The sequence below is a fragment of the Etheostoma cragini genome, chromosome 20, assembly GCF_013103735.1.
Source record: "Etheostoma cragini isolate CJK2018 chromosome 20, CSU_Ecrag_1.0, whole genome shotgun sequence".
Classification (NCBI taxonomy): Eukaryota; Metazoa; Chordata; class Actinopteri; order Perciformes; family Percidae; genus Etheostoma; species Etheostoma cragini.
The window spans coordinates 7,892,963-7,914,884 of record NC_048426.1 but is presented as its reverse complement, the minus strand read 5'-3'; the positions used below and the strand labels follow the sequence as shown (position 1 = coordinate 7,914,884).

Genomic DNA, 21,922 nt, shown 5'->3' with positions numbered 1-21,922 from the left:
GCCAAAAGCAAAACTGGATCAGTTTACCATTTTTAAACTGTCCACTCAACACTGAAGAAACACACTGTGTGTGTTGCCTTCATGGGTCTTTGCATCGATTTTACACATCCAAATCCTTTCAGTAGTCATGGACAGTACTACACATCCTGTGAAAAAGAATTAAAATTTGAAACACATGGTCATTAACCAGACAGGGTGTCTTGCTTGTTACACTATTTACTGTAGGTGGAATTATCAAACACGGGACATGATTTAAACTGTCCATTGTGCCAATAGATGGTATGCACATGAGGTTCGCCTTGATGTTGAGAGTGGCATGAGAGCTGAATTTTAGATGTGGAAAGTTGTTAATTTCGGGACACATCATCAGTAGTGTACCTTTAAATCAGGGGGTGTTTCGGCCTTTCAACACTAGACACCCTCATCAAAGGTGGCCAGCTACAGGGTGATCAAACCTGAGCTTGTGTCCCATGCCCAATTGTAAAAAAAAAAAAAGAAAAAGAAAAAAAAGAAGTTGTTTTAAAAGGCGCACCTTGTTCTCCCTCCTCTTTGAAGGTTGTGACCTGCGCTCTCAAGTGGGGTTATGGGGTGGGGGGTCATATTGATGCACTTTGAGCCCAACTAGGGTCTTTCCGCTTGATCCATATCCACTGGCTGCTTCTTTCGGCAATTATGGGTATTGCAGGATCTGAGAAGCGTGACCAGTGCTGAGAACTACAGTAAATCTCAAGATAGCCTCTGCTTCTTTATTCTGTCATTTACGACACCCAGTACACATTTTTCAATCACAAAATAACTTCTTTTTTTTTTCAAAGTTTCTCTTTGTTAACTTGCATCAAGGTATTCATTTCTTAAAAAATCTTTGACAGAAAAACTTAATTTCATCATTTCTTTCTGACCTCCTCATCCCACCCCATGTACCTCAGTCTGCATGCGGCTTCTCATTTGTCTTATTAAACACTCTCCGCCATACCGACAGAGCTGTAATTTGTGATTTATGGCGGACCTTTGGTGGTGAAAGGAGATTTCCCCTCTGACCCCTGGAATACTAACATGTGACCTCAGCGGACGTCCTCAAGTTTTTATTGGCACTGCACTGTTTACGTTTGGCAGTGTGTGTATTACGCCTCAGAGAGAAGGATGTAGAGCTGCATGTGTGGTGGTGGAGAAGTCATGGTGTGGGTATCGGCCTGGGATGAGTGTGTGTGTGTGTGTGTGTGTGTGTGTGTGTGTGTGTGTGTGTGTGTGTGTGTGTGTGTGTGTGTGTGTGCGTCCGTGCGTGTGTGTGGTTGGGGCCAGGGCAGAAAGGATGGGAGTCCCTTTGCTCTTTCGACTGAAGGAAGGAAACTGTGGAAGTGGGGAGTAGAGTGAAGGAGAAAGAAGTGCCACTCCAACTCTGTGAGAGGGATCGGAGATTAGTTTCCTTTTACAGACTCTCTGTTTTCTGATGCAGGGCCTGGGTCATTAAGCTGAAGAGTCATTTTCACAGTCATCATTCTTTTTGAGGAGAATACATTGTTGTCCCAGTGTTATTCTGTGTGTATTGGGCTGTGTGTGTGTGTTTGTGTGTGTGTGTGTGTGTGTGTGTGTGTGTGTGTGTGTGTCTGGGTCTGGGTCTGTCACACTTTTTCATTCAGGAATAGCCAGATATTACCATCTTGTTCACATCTGGGATCTTCCCAGATTTTAAGTTATATGAAGTAATTAGTGCTTCTATTTGACCTATAATTTCTTTTCTTTTTTTCTTGCCTCTCAAATTCCATCTGATATTTACACAGGAGTTATTTGTGTGAGTGTGCTTGTGTGTGAAATCTTTAGAGGCCATTTCATGCTGGGACGTTTCATAATGGCTGCGTAATATCAGTTAAAAGGTTCTTGCTGCTATGAATGAACACCTAACTTAAGGCAAGAAGGGATTTGTAGAAATAGGTCATTAGAATCTGCATAAGGGAGGGTCATGTCTTTTTATTCTTTGTTAAGGGGAGGGTCACCCAATGTCTTTTAGTCTAGAGAAGGAACAGCAAAATTTCAAAGTGGGTTGGTTGGTACATATCTTTTCCATGTAGCTCTCAGTCTCAGCCCCCCATCGCTAGCAGATAGGTCTGACCCGACAAAATGACCCATGAAAGCAACCTGAGTTTTGGAGTCCCAGTCAGCGAGCTTGTCAAATTACTTCCACATTATTCCTGGATATGTGTGATATGTTGAGTTATTTAAACAAATGATTGGGAAATAAACGCCTCCTGTCTGCGAGTCTCCTGAGAGAGCCAGCCATCTCACAGCTGTCACATCAGACTATGGCGCTTCTGAACTCCAACACAGTCTGACCAAATTTGCAATCAGCAATCAATTCTTTGTAAAACGGCCCATGTTTGAGCTCTACGTAGTTGATTTCTTGCATAAAAATGGTCTCAGAAGTGAATTTAGTAGTGAAATAGCAGACATTTTGACAAAGACACAAGGAGTGGTAGCATGCAAGTTCCCAAAGTTGACGCTTGTCTGTGAAATGGAGTTTTGGATAATATTCAGCTTCAGCAGCTTTACTTATATGCTAAAATATACAATGACTGAGGAAGCCTAGGACAAGGCCATAGCAACCAGCCATGTGTTGAGTTTGTTACCCAGTGTGCTTTGTGGAATGGTCTCAATGATTTATTGTTTTATTTCATGTGAATACTAGTTTACTATAGGAGTAACTTGTTATTTGAAGTAATGCAGTAATACAGGAAGTGTACATTTGGTTTATGTATGTTTTTGTTAGTGATTTAATCTACTGAAATGGCCACCGTATCATCGGAGTGTGATGTGTAAGATGAGAAAGCAGAGGTTAGTCATGTATGTTGTAAGTGTAAAGAAACAGTGTCTGTCTGTACATCTTCACCAAGTGCAAACCAGAACAGAAGGTATAAATAAATTGTTAGGGAGGGTCAAACCTTTTCCCATTCATTTTGGAGGGTCAAAGAAATGTATTGCTGGCAAATGGAGTGGGGAGTCTAATTTGACTAAAAATCCCCAAACTCCTCCAGTAGCCCCTTAAATAAAAAACAAACAGTCCCTAACTGGAACCATTAGAGGCTATTTTCAAAATTATTTGTTGTACTTTGGAAAATTACTGTATATGAATAGTGTAAACTTAGTGAGAATGAATGATTTCTCTCAGTGTCTTTCATTTTGTTTCAGGCTACTTGTCTCCTCTGCTTGTATGGCTTGATAACATACCTGTTGCTCTGACTGTAATTAGTGCCTCTCTATTCTCTGATTGGTTACTGAGAAGGTTCCTAATTGGCCAACGAGCTTTCAAATGTACTTTATGTAGAGTATGTGGTGCAGGGACATTTCAGAGTTCTTCATCTGTATTCAAATCAGTGTAAAATTCAGTTATGGTTTAGTATAAAGGATTATAAGGCCTGGGATATTCTATCAACCAATTCCATAAAAAGAATAATACTTTCTCAGCCCTAAGCCCATTCATTTAAAAACATCAAACATGCCATGAATATACTTTTTCATTTCTTTTTTAACAATTTTTTTTTCTTTTTGCAAATGTTACTAAAACAGGAGTAGTAGTGTGGATCTGAAGAGGACTATTTTCAGTGGTGGATTTAATGCGCTAGTGTGTAATAGACTGACTTAAAATAAACTACAGTGCCCAGGTTCATCGTAATAAGCAAACATGACATTCACTGTCATTGGCAGAGAAATTGAAGAAAGTTAAATCAGGCTTGTTAGTAGGATTACTTTAATGTCGGTTCTTTTGTGAGATTTGTTGACACTAAGTAAAATATAGAATATGTATTTTTCATTCTATTTTGACCCATATAGTTGTAACTTTGTAGGCGTTAGTTCAAGTCAGACATTGTGCTTTGAAGTGTTTACTACCTATTGAAGCACAGATGCTTCACCAACATGCTTTATGTGTGATCGTTCGAGGCAGGATCAGAATCAGTCCAATTCCCCGTTGCCGTGGTGTTTGTTTACGATAATCCTAGATTAGTGGTGATGAGACCTGCTGTAATCTGTCACTCCCCCTGTGACGGGGTGCATGGCTGCCGTCACGGTAGCTCTGCGCTACCTGTTTTAGTCCTCAAAGACAGACCTGGTATAATGTCTGTATATATCCTATATTTATTTAGTAAGTTCATACTTTTATGTTAAAGATCAAAATATTATTTGCACCTGTTAACCTAGCCATTCTGCATTGTTAATGTGAATTGTGTATTGTGTAAATGTCTAGTATATTACATTCATTTTGGCTGTTTTTAGTTTTTTTAACTGTGTAGTCACTTGCGCCACCCCTGCATTGCAGAATTGGTATGATCCAATTTTAGGGGAGGTTTCGGTACACAATCCGCCTGCCTACACGATCCGTTCTGCGCATGCGCAAGATGTTCACGCATGCGCAGATGCTAATTGTGTTTTAAAAGGCTTCACGACACTGCACGATCCGTCCTGCACATGCTCAAGATTTGTTGCAAAAATCCTTGATTATGCGGCACATTTTCTTTAAAAATTCAATAGAATATCTGGAATATCTATGCGATGAAATTGCAGGCACTTGGAACAACTGCGGTTTAATGAAAAATGGAATGTGTTTTTCTTGTTGTGCAATTGCGTCATTTCATAACATTACCATGGCAACAGGGGACATGGCTGCATAGTGTAAAGTAAACACAACATTTTTCAACTTACTGTTAAGATATTTGTGACTTTTAGCAACAAAAATCCTGCAAGCCCCGCATTATTTTGCATGGAAATCTGCAATTTTTTGCAGCAAAATAAATTGCCCCCCGCGTAAAAATGCGGACTTTGCCTGATTTCAAACGAGTGCATGTTAATGTAACGTGTAACAATAAAATGAAACATGATTGGAGGCTTGTTAATGTGGTGCTGTATTTGTCTTGCAAATGTTTTGCAAGACAAATTTTGCAATTTTGTTTTACACCCCCCTAAAGATAGACACATAGATGGATGGCCACAGTTGCAGACACAGTCACACAGTGTGACTCGTCTAACTGTACGGCTCAGTACAGCGTGTGCTTGCTGACCTTTTTACTCCCAGACTGTGTAGCGTAAATAATGAATACAAAGACTCTTAGCCGAGTTTTCCAAACAAATCAGTGCAATTGGCTGTGGTAAACTTGGTTCCTTTACAAAAACAACGTTTCCAAAGGGATGTTTCTGATACAGCAGGGGCAATCATTTTGTAAAATGAAAAGTGATTGAGTGTTTGGTGCGTCCTGTAAATTCAGAGGAAAGAAAACAAAACTTGTCACCTTAAAATGGAGCGTTTTAACTTCAGGTTTGGCTTTAGACCACCATGATATCGCTAAACACAGATGTTGAGCCGGATTATAGTTCATTTAGCGCCATGCTCGTTAAAGCAATCACTTTTAGGCCATTTCATTGTTGATGGAGAGTGTGTAAAGAGACTCCTGGTGCCAGAGGACCATGATGCTATTAGAAGAGGATGTTGGTGCTTTTTGCAGGCAGTTAATGTGTTCCTGGAAATGCTACAGCAGTAGTGCACTCAACAGGGAATAGAGCTGGTCATTAGTCCGTTTCCCTAACTTCTTCTGTCATGCACCTGCCTTGACATATTGACAAAAAACATCCCTAGTTTTAGTCTGTTTGTATGCAAGTCTGCCGGCTAAGACCACTTCTTCTCTGAGCCCTGTCTGACTGATAATGTTGATCTAATATATTTATCGGTCTGAATATGTTTTTGCTGGCCTGTCTGTGAGCGATGGCCGGCCTCTCTGGAAGGATGTCTTCCTTTCTCAGCTATAAATGTAATTACTCTTCTAACCACTCTGCAAAGATGCCTGCATTTGTGTCTGCTTTCCTTTCTCCTTGTTTGTCCATAATTCATGAGAGAGGCAGCTGGACATCGACCCACAATGTTCCAACAAGATGGACATTTCTTTTTCTCTCCGATATATCTTAAAAGATTCATTACAGCTGTAGCCTAGAGGTTAGAAAGGCAGGGCTAGCACTGCAATTTAGGTTTGAATGTAGGGACAAGCTTGGAAAATGTGAGCACTTAAATCTCAATCTGTTGTTAACTTTGGCATGGACCGGAAAGTTTTTATCACAACTCCAAACTATATTTTTTCACTGTCGGTGAGGATTGATTGTTTTAAGTGCATGGAACCTCCACAGCACCAAAATCAAATGTTCTTCAAAGTTAATTAATAAAAAAAGTATTGTTTGGTATTGACCCCCAAATCTCAGATTTTGTATCATCCAAACACTACGCAGCTCTAATTAGATGCTCATAAATGGCTCTGGTATAAGTGTTTAACATTGTCTATAAGGGTTGAACTTTAAGACATACAATCTACAGTTTCAACTTGCATATTCAAATTATGTCGATATAACTTTCAATATTTCAGCAAAAACACTGACAAAATACAATAGTAGCTGGAAAATTAAAAATATGTCAAACCAAAAAAGTGAATATTTGCTGTGTATTCCCTGTTAATTTTACATAGAATTCGGTTTTCAAAAAAACACAAATGATGTGGTTAAAGTGCTGTCAAAGTTGAGAGCCGTGTGACACTAATTTTCTGTCAGGTGTAGATAACTCTCATGTTACTATATTGAGATGTTTTGTGTGCAAGCTGTTGCCAATAACAAGTTGAGTAGCGTGAGCCAATTGGGATTTACGCTGTAAGCTGATATATCTGGCAAGAAGAAGTGTTCTGCATTTTCACAGCTGATGTATCCAACATAGGTTATTACAGTAACATTACAGTAATTGAAAAGCATGCCACTCCTCCTGTCAGTGCCTCCGGTCTCCATGCAGTTTGTGCCTTTCATAGCTACAGTATGCTGTGGGTGTGTTCTGCCTCGTCTCTGCTGATGCTCATATGTGACCTTTCCCAGGTCAGGATGGTCAGCCGGTGCTTCCAGGCCTCCTTTATACCACTGGTGAACTGATCCAGATGTGTCTCCACGATGGCTAGTCAGCTAACTTCCCTGCTTACACTGTAACCTGAGGGCTGGGAAGGGATGGAGACAACATAAACAGTACCTGAATGAAGGTCTTAACAACTTAATGTAGTTTTGATTTTGAAGCCTTATTTTAATATTGATTAATGCATTTTCTAATGATGGCTTCATCAGTCTCATTTCACTCAGTGCAGCCCCAGATGTGTTTTAGTGTTCTTCCTATTTGTGCTGAATCAAGAAAGCGAAATAATGTATCTAGACAGTACTGTGTGTGTGTGTGTGTGTGTGTGTGTGTGTGTGTGTGTGTGTGTGTATGTGTGTGTGTGTGTGTGTGTGTATGTGTGTGTGTGTGTGTGTGTATGTGTGTGTGTGTGTGTGTGTGTGTGTGTGTGTGTGTGTGTGTGTGTGTGTGTGGTTGATCAGATGATCATGGTTTGCATTTTTCTCCAAAGAGTCTCCATGTGATGGTGAAGTGGCTTGGTGAAAGAGCAGAGAGCAGTGTGGTGTTTCAATATGTAGTGTGTTCATGAATCCTGGAATTCTGAAAGTGTGTGTTTCCATAATACACCCCTAAGCTTTTTCATGAGACCTGCAACTTCTCTGATTGGATAGTGGACTTGACAGAAGAGGTGTGCTTCTTTATATTTTGAAAGGAGCCAGTGTGCATTGCATGCCTTTGTGTGTGAAACTAGGCCAACCCGAGGGCAAGATAGGAATAGCTTTCTGTATTGATATGCTCACAGTTCAAGCTGTGTGAGTATGTAGTTGGGAATGATGAATCAAATGATGCAAGCAAGTTAACAGTGAGTGTCCTGGCCACTCATCAGGAGGAGTGACATGATAAGCAGATTTAACACATTTTGCTGGCACTGGAGAGGGGTGGGTGGGGAGTTTTGTAGCGTTGTTGTGGCAAAGTTGTTTTGTAAGAGTCTAGTTTGGACCATTGGAGAGAAATTAGAATCCCATATGTGTTGTGATACAGTTTCATTTCAGGCTGGAAAAGGCACAAGATGTTGTCATCACTTAGTGTGCTTCATGCCTCCAATCTGTAAAAAGCTAATGTTTTGGGCTACATTGCTTATTACATTGCAGACACACTATAGCATTTCCAGAGGTCTTATAATATAGCAAAATAATTATATATACACAAAATTGACACGTCATTCCCTATAATTTCTTTGCGAAACATTTGTCCCCCTCAATTTGCTTTATTAAGTAGCCAAGATAATCTCAGTCATGCTTGAAAGTATAAAAAGGTTTCATAGATAATGAATGCCGCCATACATAAATTCAGATAAAGCATACATACGTCATTCATTTGTCTTAAAAGTCAATTTGTGGTATCGTAATAAGGAACGAAACTATATTCCTTATGGATTGTTTTCATTGCAATTTGTCAAGTAGGGAGAGTGGGGGCGGTGGCAACACTTTTTACATTTTCTTCAGTTTCTCAGTGACTGTTTGTATTAGAAAGACAAAAATGTATGTGTATATATATATATATATATATATATATATATATATATATATATATATATATATATATATATATATATATATATATATATATATATATATATATATATATATATATATATATATATATATATATATACATATTAAACCTACATATGTCACCTACCTGCCCATACTGCTGCAAGATATGTACATATTATAATATGGAAGTAATTTGTACTTAAATATTGCTACAGTGCTGAGGGGCATTATTTTTCATAATCTCTTTTTAGTTTATTTGAGAATAGAGGAGGTTACTGCCCCCACCTGTCTGACACTGCGCCCGGCTACATTTTCCGGCTCTTGGACAATTGTGGCCTCGGTCTCATCCATATTCCAGATGTCCTCTGTTTTTGTCAAGCACGTTGGCAAGATTGTGGTAAAACAAGGATGCATTGTGACGGTTGAAGCTCGTGTTCTGTGTGAGACTGGTAGCTTGAGGGCACCGTATAGCACATAAACCAATCCCGGCCAGCCAGGGAGCACTCACTCCAGGTTTCAGAGAAGGAGCACTTGAAGTAGACAGCCAGTTGGAAGGCCAATCAACGAACCTGCAAAATGGATGGTAAATGAAAATGGAAGTAGAAAGGTAATTTCTCTTATGCTATTATGTCACGGTGTTATATTCTTACATAATTCTTCCTACCAGCCCTCCCTTTAGGCTAAATCTCTGCTTAAATACCTTCCTCATGCTTACCTCTTTAGTGCTGAGACCATCAGCTGCTCTTTTTAGGTATTCTGCCAGGCTATCTTCCTGTTGGGCTGAGAAGACCCTCCTGGGAGTCCAGTAACCTGTCCTCCTCTCCTCTCCTGGACCTCTCTCTCTCTCTTTAATAAAGCAGTATAGGGTTGTGTGTTTTGCCACAGACCTCACTGTCCTGCCTCCATTGCTCACTACAGCAGCAGCTAAGGACAGAAGGGGTAGAGGTAGAGGGATAACCCTATCTGTTGTTCTATTCCTGTCATGGGGTATACTGAAATAAACAGAACAGAAAATTTAGGATACACTGCAGCCTAGTTTGACTTTTCACCATCATGTTGTCCTCTGGTCAATTTGACCCCTTTTCCTATATCAATGTTCTTTTTAAGTACCCACTTGTAATTACCCAAAATAACATGGTTGATTCCACACGCTCTTTGGCAAGTACAAATCTCTACTTTCAGTAATTTTCTTATTGTCTGATTCAATTTTATTGCATTTGAAAAAACTATTGAAGTGGATTTCCAGAAGGAAGGAGGGGCCTACGGAGCATGTGCAGTGTGAGTGTCATAACTCAAGCTCACTCCTGATTGGAGAAATCAGCAATATTGCAACTGTCCCCACTCTCCCTATTCAATTGATCGTTTGGTCTATAAAATGTCCGCAAACTGCAATACAAAATGTCCATTACCGTTACCCAGAGTCCAAGATGACAAATGTCTGACCAACAATTCAAAACCCAAAGGTATTCACTTTACAATGATAAAAAAAAACAATGAAAAGTGCCAAGTCTTTACAATTGAAATGCTGAAAAGAGGACATTTGTTTGACATTTGTGCTTCAACGATTGATCAATAATCAAATCAGTTGACACTTATTGTTGCTCAATTTATAAGTTCCTTAACTAATTGTTTCAGCTTTTAGCTTAATTTTGGTTCATTCAATTTAGGTTTAAAAAATAGAGAGGTCGTAAACAATTTCCTACTTGGAAGCCATTAACTACAGAAAAACACTTTATGTAATATATTTGATGTTTGAGAGAACATGTTTGATATATTGTACCAACTCAGTGGAGATAGAGTTGCAGTCCTACTCTTTATTCAGCTCTGCATCCGTCCATCCTCCATCCCGGAGCGCTGGTCTGGAAGCTATTAAAGCAGGAATCTCCAGCAGCGTCCTGCTAGCGCATTAGCATGCCTTCTCCAACTCTGCCTGACAGGACAGAGACTCTGATTTAGTGCGAGCAGACAGATATTTAACCTAAGTCACCGGGAAGGCTTTGAAAGGGAATGCTAGTCACCATGTGCCGTGTCTGACACTGGTGGTCATATGTGGTTTAAAAAAAACACTCTCTTTCTGTCTCTATCTGTCTCTATTTCTTTCCTTCAGGATGGCTGACGTGTCACAAGAGGAGAAACTCCAGGCCATCGCTGTAAGTTATTTGTGCACACAAACACACAGTCTGTCTGTTCCTTTCCTTCTGCGCAAACACACACACACACACACACACACACACACACACACACACACACACACACACACACACACACAAACACACACACACACACGAACGCACAGTGCTCATCAAGGCACACTAATGGCTGTGGAAACAACAAATCATTGCAACTTACCCGGGTCTGACCCCCCGACCTATTGACTCTTGATTTTTAGATCCTGAGAATGCATTAGAGTCCATCCAAGCTCTTTTTCTCTCTCATCCTTTAGGTCTGTTTCATTTCTTTTCTCTCTTTGTCTTTTCATACACACAATATCTAGGTTTCTACCCAGTATAAATATGTATTTTGGGAGATACATTTTCAGAAAACATTTAGAATGTTTGGCAGACCCAGGTACTGAAGTGCGTTTAAATTTGGTTTCTCATCAACATTTCAAACGTTTTCCTGTAAAAGACTTGGCATATGGAGAGAATATGTGCCTAAAAATGTATAGTACATACAGTACCTGCACACCAGCTTCCATCTCCTTCTCTCTCCCTCTTTTTCTGACTGTTGACTGACGCATAATGTACTCAGTCAGCAAAAGTTACCATTAAATCATCTCCACTACCGTTAAGGAGTGTGCTTTGATATTGATATGGATATGATCCTTGAGTTTAAGTTCCTAATACTTAATGCATTTGATGCCCAGCCCTATTAAGGACACAGTGTGGTGTTCATTTGGTTTCATAATGTTCTTAGTATTGTTTTGTGCAGAGTAATTGTAATGTGTGTGTGTGTGTGTGTGTGTGTGTGTGTGTGTGTGTGTGTGTGTGTGTGTGTGTGTGTGTGTGTGTGTGTGTGTGTGTGTGTGTGTGTGTGTGTGTGCGCGCGTGTGTGTTGTAACAGGAGAAAAGGAAGAGGCAGACAGAGATTGAAAACAAGAGGAGGCAGCTGGATGATGACCGACGACAACTCCAGCATCTCAAGGTACACACTCCCTCCCTTCCTCATACATCCCATTTTGCACACGCCCTAATTTTTCTACTGTACTTGTGAGAAAATGTTTGCTGATTTTTGGTTATTTCAAAATAAAACTAACAAACAATAATAATGTCTGACTGCAAACAGGTGGAGTTTGCTCATGTTTAGAATTCATTGACCTACTGTACAGTTAGCAGGGTCGTGATACTCTTTATTTATTTCAGCTTTACATTGTCATTTGAGCAAACAGAATCACGCTGGTCATAATATTAATAATTATAATGAATACTTTTAATCCCGCAAGGGGAAATTTACACTCTTGTTATTACACACAGGCCTGAATTACACACACATGCACAGCACATGTACATGCATTAAATGGAGAGATGTCAGAGTGAGGGGGCTGCCCATGGAAAGTCACCCGAGCAGTTGGGGGTTTTGTGCCTTGCTCAAGAGCACTTTGGCAGTGCCCAGGAGGTGAACTGGTACCTCTCCAGTTACCAGTCCACCACCATACTTTGGTCCGTATGGACTCCCTACGGACTGAGCTACTACCACCCCCATATAATATAACAATATTGTGCATGTAATACCTAAATGTAGCACTACATTGAGCTTTGATTGCGGCAGTGTGCACAGTGTGCCATTTCAAGTTGTGACAGTTGTACTTTTACCCTCACTATGGCGGCACATTTTTCAACCCGCCTTTGAGTCTATCTATATAAACGTTTTGATATCCAACATGGACAGACTACACAATGTAAGAACCTGTTCTTCTCTAGTATAGCCCAACTCTATTTAATCTTAATATGTCCGTCTAAATATCTGAAAATACGTCCATCCAATCCTTTTGGGATTAAGATGCTATACCCTATCCCTTTGTCTTCTTTTTTTTTACATTGTTGCTGTGAAAAACAATACTAGGTTTGTTTCAAAGCATCTTAGCTGTAACTTCAATGCCACCATAGCTACATTTGCCTTTGCCTTGATCATCCCCTTCACCTTCACCTAGACTCACAACTTCCACCATCTTCTACATATGCACCTGGCTCTGTAGTCGACATCCTCTGAGAACACTTAAATCCCACTTTGTTTGAAATGTACTGGAGTCCGCACACGGTTAAATGAATGTGTTTATGGATCAAATAAATTTCAGCTTTTAATGAGCACTTACATGTCTCTCCCTTACTCTTACCAGAAGTTGAAACAAAGCTGATGGAAATACTGCCGGTCAGTTCTGCGTTTTCTGTAGAATTAGACACTCACACAACACAATTAAACTTAGCAATTCCTTTTAAATCTATCTGTTACACATAGTGAGATACTCCCTCACTGTCACAGAATGTTCAGAATGGACCGCAGATAGCAGCCGCAGCTCCTCCACATGCTGTTTACACACACACACACACACACACACACACATATACACACACATTCCATAAAAAATATACAAATGTGCACGCATGTGGACACACACTCTTTATATCAGAGCATATGTGTCAGCACTATCAAAGGTATTTCAGATATGAGCAAAGGTTGTTGTGTGGACGCGTTGGCGTGGACGTGTGTGTGTTTATGGCAAAGTGCCTGTGACCTGTGCTATTGCCCTTGCATGCTCCTACTTTTTCTATTTTCAGAGCAAACCTCTGTGTGTGTGTGTGTGTGTGTGTGTGTGTGTGTGTGTGTGTGTGTGCGTGTGATCTTCTTTGTGTGCGTGGCGTCATGAAAGAACACAGAAGCCTCAGACAATGCAGAGGGCTTTGGCAGAGGAAACAGATTTTTGTCCCACTCCCACCAACAGGAAAGGGCTCTTACACCCACCCCACCCCGCTTTCGTCTCTCACACACACACGAACACACCAAGGGGAAGCGTAATCATGCTGTACAGGAGCATTAGAAGGCTCTTTGTGCAAACCACAGCAAGTATTGCTTTTCCAGAGGCGGCTTTCATGTGGAAAACCCAATAAATGTCTCCGCTTACACACTACATTTTTATACGGGTGTACCTGCCCCACCATTAAATCACACGAATGGCCTTCAGGATCACACAGACAAATTGCTGAGATAACGTGATACAATGTTGTTGACACAGAAAGCATTACTAGGAGTTCTGTTTTTAATTAGCCAGCCATGGACAAGATTAGGCATGTAGCAGCTAGCAGTTTCTTTAATCAAAACCTCTGATTCAACATACTAGCCATTAAATATATAAAATGCAGAGTTTATAGGGAAGCAGTAATGTTCCAAAATGAAATGACCAGTATACTTGCCATTGACAAACTTCTACAAAGTAATCAGGGACACAAACTTAAAGCAAGGCTATCTGGTTTCAACTGTTTCCAGTGTTTTACTATGCTAAGCTAACTACCTTCTGGCTGTAGTTTAGTATTTACCGTACAGACATGAAAGTGGTATAAATATCAATCGTCCATCTAGTTCCTGGCAAGAAAGCTTTTTTCCTCCAAAATTTTGAAACGTTTCTTAAAAACAAAATTTGATAAAATAGACTCGGCCTTTATACTTTCAATCAACTTTTCAACTTTGAACTTTTATTTTTTGAGAAACTAAATTAAGGTTTAAATAACGCTCTTACCACAACAGCTGCTCAGTACATTTGGAGGTGTGTGTTTGTGCGTGTGTGTGTCTGTGTGTGTGTGTTACAGTTCCGCCCTTTGTCTGACACGTTAGCAGCTTTTACTCCAAAGAACAATGGAGAGAGACGTAACTTCAGCGCTTCAGGTTTACGACATGCCGGCTGGTGTGTGTGTGTGTGTGTGTGTGTGTGTGTGTGTTTGTGTGTGTGTGTTCGTGCGCGTACATGCATGAGTGAGTACATTAAATGATGTCAGGCGTTGGGGTAGTAGGCTGAGAGTGAGCAAGATTGAGAAAGTAGAGAAAGAGAGAGAGAGAGAGAGACAGAGAGACAGAGAGAAAAGCATAGTTAGATGCAGTGCCCAAGAGACCATGGGGCTGGGGTATGAATAGTGTTGAATTACACCGTGAGAGTGTGTGCTTTAAAGCTCTGTTGAGCTGGATGTCTGGAGCTGAATTGAAAGTTAGAGTTGAAACAGAACAACAGGCACTTTAACAGATAAAAACAGATAAACACAGATTGGAATTGAGGGAAATACATTCTGACATTTACAACCTTATACATACCATGCACAAAATTCAGAAAAGTTCGTGAACTCTAAGATGGATAGAGATGCACACAAGATAGAGGAAGGGGTGGGGGTCGAGTTGGAGAAGAAAAAAACCAGGGGGAGTTTTTTCTGTAGAAATTCTTCTTGCATCACTAAAGAGGAATTCACATCAAGCACAGGTCCAGATTTTCAGTCTAACTCGTGAAAACAAGCTTTTTTCTAGCTCTTTTCCATATGGCAAAGCGGGGTTGAATATAGCTGCATGGTTATGACAGCTGCGATTAAGACACTGGTATATTTACCTCAAGGCATGCCAAGCATTTGCTTTGATATTAGCTTATCTACAGGAGGCCAGTCAACAATGATACAGCACTGTTTGGAAACGGATGGAGGAAATCAACATAGACTGAAAAAGATAAACAAGTAGAAAGTAAGAGAATAAGTGAACAGAATTGTTCTTCATTTCAATTCATACATAGTATTTCATTGTCTTGTCCTCGAATTAACTTTATCTACAGTAACGATGATGAGACTAACAGTTATTGTTATAATTTAGTCACAGTCATTGCTTTCATCTTGACCATGAAGATTTTCTTGTCAATATTGTTAACCTCTATGGAAATGTTAGATGCGGTGTAAGATTTGAACCTATTGTGCTTTTATCTGTCCGTGACTTATCTAGATTTTCAATATCATGCTCAATTGAATGCAATAGGAGAATTACCATATCATAGTTTGGATGTTTCTGTTGATGCCCCTAGCTGGGTGCCGTAGTCCACTTGGCACACACACAAGTATGTGACAGAAGTGGCAGCAGTCAGCAGAGAAGTGCTCGACTGCTAGATTGGTGTTGTAGATTAGCTAAAGGACTCCTAATCCCTTCTGAAAGAAATTACACTAATGTCTAAGTGAGAATGTGATATATTTTGGGTGATTGCGTTTCTAGTGATGAATTAATCAACTACTCCTGAGGAAAGAAGCATGATCAAAAGCCCTTTCCCTGCTTACTCTCTGACATGCACACTTAAACACCACAGGGGGAAATGGAAGTAATAATAATTAAGAATTTATAGAAAAATGAAAGCATTGTCTGTGATGTTCTCTTGCAGTCAAAGGCACTGAGGGAACGCTGGTTGTTAGATGGAGCTCCAGCGGAGGAGGAGACTCAGAAACGTCTGCATGAGGACGAGGTGAAGACCAAACTCCTGGAGCAGGTCATTCTCAGGTCAGCATCTAAAAATCCTTGCATGTCCGTTCTTTGAAAACAGATCTTTGCAGAAAGTGAATGGGTAAAATATGTAAGCATGCAAACGGTTGCTCAGGTGGTGTTTTGTTTCTAATTTTTCCAACACTAAAGCAAAACTAATGCAGAACAAATGAGGATGCATCCTCTCATTCTTCAAGTCACAGCTATATTAAATCATGCAATATAATACTTATGTCACAGTAGACACCATTAGAGACAGAAGGGGTTGATATGTGCAGCTATACTATGTTTTGAAATGCAGTCACTGTCAGCTAACAGCGTTGATGATTGGGGTGGGGAAAAAATCGATACAGCATAGTATGGTGATATTTTTAGTGGAAATACTGTATCGATACCCAGGATCCATGTATCAGTCTTTGATTTCTATGTGTTGGTCAGTTTGTCTGCTTGACAATCCCATTTTTGCAGCAATGAAACTGAAGTGATGTGAACAAACAGAGAAATGAACCTTTTTAGATAAAACATATGTTGACAAAGTTTCCTTTTGGGGACATCATTTGAAATTGGGAAAAAGTTGGAAAACAGGTTATAAATTGCATTGTATCTCAGAATGTTTCAATATGTTTAAAATTGCAACAATATCGTATTGTGGCGTGAGCATCGTGATGATATCATGGGTAGGGGTGTCTGTTGGTTCCCACCCCTAGTTGATGATGCGTTTGATGTTATGTGAGGGTTATGCGTTGCATTACAGATGGTGTAATACAAACTAAGTATCCAGACTAATACACATCTCAAGATATGGGACATTGAAACCTGTCTGTATATGTCTGAGTGCCAAGTGATAGTAATGGCTTATGGATAACCAGTCAGCATTGTTTTGTACATTTTTAATTTTGCCTTTTACTTGAAATGTTATTGTCAAATATTGTAAGGACACTGTGGCTAACATGGTCAGTAAGATAAATGATTGTAATAAGTTTGCCTTTACATAGCCAGTGTCAGCCAGTAGTATTATAGTCTTTGTAATGTAAATGAATTACTGTGTGTGTGTGCGTGTGTGTGTGTGTGTGTGTGTGTGTGTGTGTGTGTGTTTGTGTGTGTGTGTGTGTGTGTGTGTGTGTGTGTGTGTGTGTGTGTGTGTGTGTGTGCGTGTGTGTGTGTCTGAGCCAGGCTGGAGCAAGAGATTGAAGAACTGGAGACGGATGTTCCAGCCAATAAGGGTGTGGCCAAAGAAAATGGAAGTAAGTACCCATGGCAACATATGATCACACAGGAAACCATGGCAACGCAGCCACCTGTGTCGGAAAGAGAAAGCGAGCTAATAACAGCCTCTTGATTTGCTCTATTAAGTTGTTCCTCTCTGCCAGAAGTAATTACAACAATATTTCCCTCGTTCTTTGTCTCTCTGACTTTCCCTGACCACCCTCTTTTCTTTCTCTTTTTTCTCTCCTAACCTCTCAATGGTACTCTGGTGCTCCCTATAGGTGAGAATGGAGTAGTGCAGAGCTCTGGTCAGACCCCCAAGAGAGAGGTGACAGGGATTGAGGCCAAGCTGCTGGGTCCCAGTCCTGACCAGGCCAGCGAGGACAACCCCGTCACCCTGGTGTTCATGGGCTACAAAACCGTTGAGGAGGAGCAGGAGACCCGCACAGCCTTGGGAATGGAAGGGGTGGATGGCAACGTCAAGGCTGAGTTTGTCGTAATCGAGGATGGGGAGGGGAAAGCAGGAGGAGAGGCAGCCACAGATGAGCAGGCACCACCCAACGGGAGCATGGCGGAGAAAGAAAAGGCCAACGGAGGCGGAGAGGATGGAGACAAGGAAAAGGAGAAGAAACAGACCTGCAAGTGCTGCACGGTCATGTGAGGTGTGTGTGTGTGTCTGTGTCTGTGTGTGAGCGTGTCTATGTGTGAGCGTGTGTGTGTGTGTGTGTGTGTGTGTGATTGGTGTGTGGGTAAGTACAAACCTGCACCTGTGCAGGAATGTGTGCCATTGCATGTGTCTGTATTTGTGTGTGTGTGTGTGAGTGTGTGTGTCCAGTTACACAGCCAATAAAACAACAATGAGAGCCAATACGAGCTCCAGCTACAACAACAAGAACCACAAAGACTCATAAGTACACATTACTCTGTATACTTTCTCTGATATGTATTTGACTTTTGATTTCTATTGATATTTTTCTATTTTTCTGTCTTGACATTTATATTGTATTCAGTATGTCTTCATTATGGGACTGTGTACTGTAAGTTCATTGTTATCATTGTTGGAAAAAAGAAAATGTATTAGCTCTCTGGATTGTTCTGCTACCCGCTGGGGGAAATCTGGAATCTATAAATCATTTAAGTCAAAACAGCAAATTATGAAGGATACCGATACTTAAATATATATATTTCTCTGTGTAGGCCTACCAACTATTTATCGGTCAATTTCATATTGCAATATTGTCTAAGATATTATTTTAAATAGTATTTTAATATATTGATATGAAATTATGTTTTATACAATGTATTTATTGTTTTTGGTTCTCTATATCATCTCCAACCATTAACTTGCATGTTAACTTGTAAGCACTACCAGATTTGCATTACAATCATAACAAGTGTCTTTGCTTTCTTAGACTCATATGTGCTCATATCTTTAGTCACACAAGTCTTTCTATCAGTAACAGTTGATATAATTGCCAGTGTTAGAGATGTGCATTACGTTTAAAAAGAACAGCACGGAGAAAAAGCGGCTAATTAGAACAGTGACCATATTGCAAACCGCATTAGCTTCTCATAGATAATATATGTGACACATGTACACGAAGATCACAGCTTTTGAATTTTTTTATTTTATAAGATGGATACACTCGCTTTATGATCAATAGAGTCATGACAAACCATTGCGCAACGATTACAAATGCGGAAATCATTTTGTTCTATCAACAGTAGAATCAATGTAAATCTTATAAGGTAGCACTGCATGAAGCCTTGCAACTGTGTTGACCGTCTTGTCACTTGTTGGGTCTTAATTATACGCTATCACGTTCACATGAATGTAACTCCAGGGGTTAAATTGGGATTAGTTCTACCATAATGACAAGAGGCGGGCTTGCTCAGTTTACCATTAAAACAAAACAAAGCTTTTTGTCTCTTTTTGAACCAAATAAAAATCTAATGATACTGTAATTTCACTGTGTGTTGGTCGGCTGCTGGTGTCTGTCCTGCTTGCTCCCACTTTAACCCCTGACTCTTTGTCTGTAGGAACGGGCCCAATAGTACTTGAATAGATTTGCAGAAAGGATTTGGGGAATTTTAATAGACTTTTTTCACTAATAATGAGAATCTACCTTTTTAGCCATAAGAACACAATATAAAGACTTTGGTTGTGCCCAGGTACAAAAGTTTTTCAGTAGTTCTAGTGTTAAAAATATGTCATATTCTATAAGGAAAAATCAGTCTAACCAGTTTAAACAGCACAGGATATTAGCAAGATACCTTGTGCATGTATACTATAGCAATTCAAAGCCCTGAAAGCCTATTGAAATACATTTTGGCCCTAGTTTACTTTGGTTGACAGACAGAAGAGGCCATTGACGTTCTGGGTGGGTGATGCTACGCCACCAAGGCTTCTGCTCCCACCCACCCCCACCCTGACTCATCCATATTTCTGATTCACCCACACATCATCCCCATCATCGCCACATTCACCGTCACACACACACACAGCCCCACCTTCCATGCTCGGAGACACGCAGTTTGAAAACCTCTGAAGTTGGTGCTAATCCAGTCTTGTCTAACACTCTCCATCCACCAACTTTTCAACTCTCTCTCTCTCTCTCTCTCTCCCCGTCTTACTAAAATTGCTGACGAGGGGGATTGTGGGAATCTGCCTCCTGCATACACTTGCAGAATAAGAGTCTTTTGCAACCTTTAGTGCCAGATGCATTCTCTCATGTCCTGCCTACATTTACCACCAGAAAAAAATGATCCCTTCGAACATTCCCAAGGGAAGTCAACAGGCATGGACAGATGAAATATAGTCTATGCTTTCCATATGTACAGTTCCACTGTAATTGTACAACTTGCAAATTTCTTTCTGATATTGACTCATGTTTTTTTCTTTCCTATGGCCTCTTTGCAAGGCAGTATATTGTAATTGATGTGTGTATTTTTTTTTTTTTTAAGATGACTACATCTGTGTATTGTTGGTGCCTTTGTCCGGTTTAGTTGGTTGGACTTGTCCGTCTGCCGCCATTTTTAGACTGGGTTTTTCTTGCTCTGCTACTGGTTATGACGACCCAATGGGAAACACTGCCTTCTACTCTAGAGGGCTACTACACAACTACACATTATGGAAGAATATTATTCTCATTTTCACCTAACTATAAATAGATACAGCAGATCAACAGAACTGTTGAGTTCACTGTAACTGACTGGTTACATTTATTATTCCACACATACAAAAAACGTGCACCCAAAGTTTAACATTTTAAGGGGATACAAACTTTGTACAGGAGCCTAAATGACAGCCTATGTATGTATTTACAGTACACATGTCTGCATACATACATATGTAGTCTATACATGTAAATGTGTTGAACTAATGCTTTGTCTAAATGTGGGTCTCTGGGACAGCAGCAGAAAAAGCAACCTTGTGTTAGACCAATGCCTGTTCATCTATTCTGTGGTCGTCTAAATGTTTAATCTTGAATAAAACTACTGTTTGTTTACAGCAAGTCAGAAAAGTGTGTATGTAATCACCCAAATGTACACATGCTGTAGATAGTACACATAAGCCTTGGTTACTGATGTGTTTGGTTTTGGCATCTTGATGGGAGTCACAGATGGACCCCCTTCTGTGGAGATGTACACACAATAATACTCCGATAAACCATCCATTTGTTATGAGACTTACGCAATTGGAAGGTACAAATAACACTGAAAATAATTCACAATTGAACTACCACTCATTTATGGAGCATGGATAATATGGAAGAGTAAACTGTGGTTCGAGGAAAGATATTATAGACGGATGGAAACATTCAAAGCAGAGCGTTATTGAGAGCAATGTTACCAAAAATACCTGTTTATTATACATTAATGGGATTCTGAGTTGGTAAAACTACATGTTGGCAGGGCTATTCTGTAAAGTGCACTGCCTAGAACATGCCACTAGAGAGCATACGTCCACTGTTATGAAAGTTGATCCTGTTACAATGTTGTTATATATACTGTAAGGCAAAGATCTTCAACAGGGGCTCCCCAGATAGTTATTTGTAACATATTATTAGCAAAGGGGTGTGTGCGTGTGCGTGCGTGTGTGTGTTTGTGCGTGTTTGTGTGTGTGTGTGTGTGTGTGTGTGTGTGAGCAAAAGAAGTTGGGGGTAGGTAGACAATAAAACAGAGGGACGTTTTAACAGGGCATTCATCAGATGGAGGTCAGGAATGCACAACAAAAACAGATAATTATTTTGCTATATGCTGCAGCAGTTCCGGCTTTGATAAATAATATAACTTTTTAAGTATTGTCAGGCCAGGATGAGTGTGAGTTTGCAGATATATTCTCCGTGATTATACCATTTCATAGAAGTAGCAGAAGGGTTCCACATCACCTGACAGAGAATATATAGTGTGCTGTTCATAGGTCACACCTTTGTCAATGCTTTTACAGAGACAGACACAGACACACAAAGAAAAACATGTCTGTCCGGGATATAAACATGAGATGGATTATCTAAATTTTAAATGAATTTGAAAGGTAGGATAAGAAGTCCCAAAACAGAAACCATCTTAATGACGGTAAAGCTAAATATAATTGCTGCTATGGTAACATACCAGTAACTACCTTTCCTCTGTCAGTAGTTGGTTACATGTAGTCCTTCGCTATGGCACATAAACAAAGTGTTAAGAAACAATAACACTTGTTTTCCTTTAAAATCCAAACTGATTTGACCTTATAAAATAACTAACGCTAGGCTATTTTTCCTCAATACGTGTAGAA

The 21,922-nt window shown here is 40.0% G+C and overlaps 1 protein-coding gene across 4 annotated transcripts in view; it reads left to right on the top strand.

Moving 5' to 3' along the window:
• palm1b (paralemmin 1b) overlaps positions 1–21,236 on the top strand; it is a 29,678-nt gene extending 8,442 nt beyond the window's left edge. The window contains exons 2-7 of one of the 4 annotated variants that reach the window (XM_034858158.1): positions 10,556–10,598; positions 11,512–11,592; positions 15,839–15,954; positions 17,110–17,180; positions 17,424–17,814; positions 21,218–21,236. In XM_034858158.1, coding sequence (XP_034714049.1) covers positions 10,557–10,598; positions 11,512–11,592; positions 15,839–15,954; positions 17,110–17,180; positions 17,424–17,803 — 690 coding nt within the window. In that variant the 5' untranslated portion in view covers position 10,556 and the 3' untranslated portion in view covers positions 17,804–17,814; positions 21,218–21,236. Of the gene's footprint in view, positions 1–10,214; positions 10,453–10,555; positions 10,599–11,511; positions 11,593–15,838; positions 15,955–17,109; positions 17,181–17,423; positions 20,658–21,217 lie in introns of those variants that run through there. The other 3 variants (XM_034858157.1, XM_034858159.1, XM_034858156.1) reach the window with 3 other exon arrangements.
• Positions 21,237–21,922: the final 686 nt, after the last annotated feature.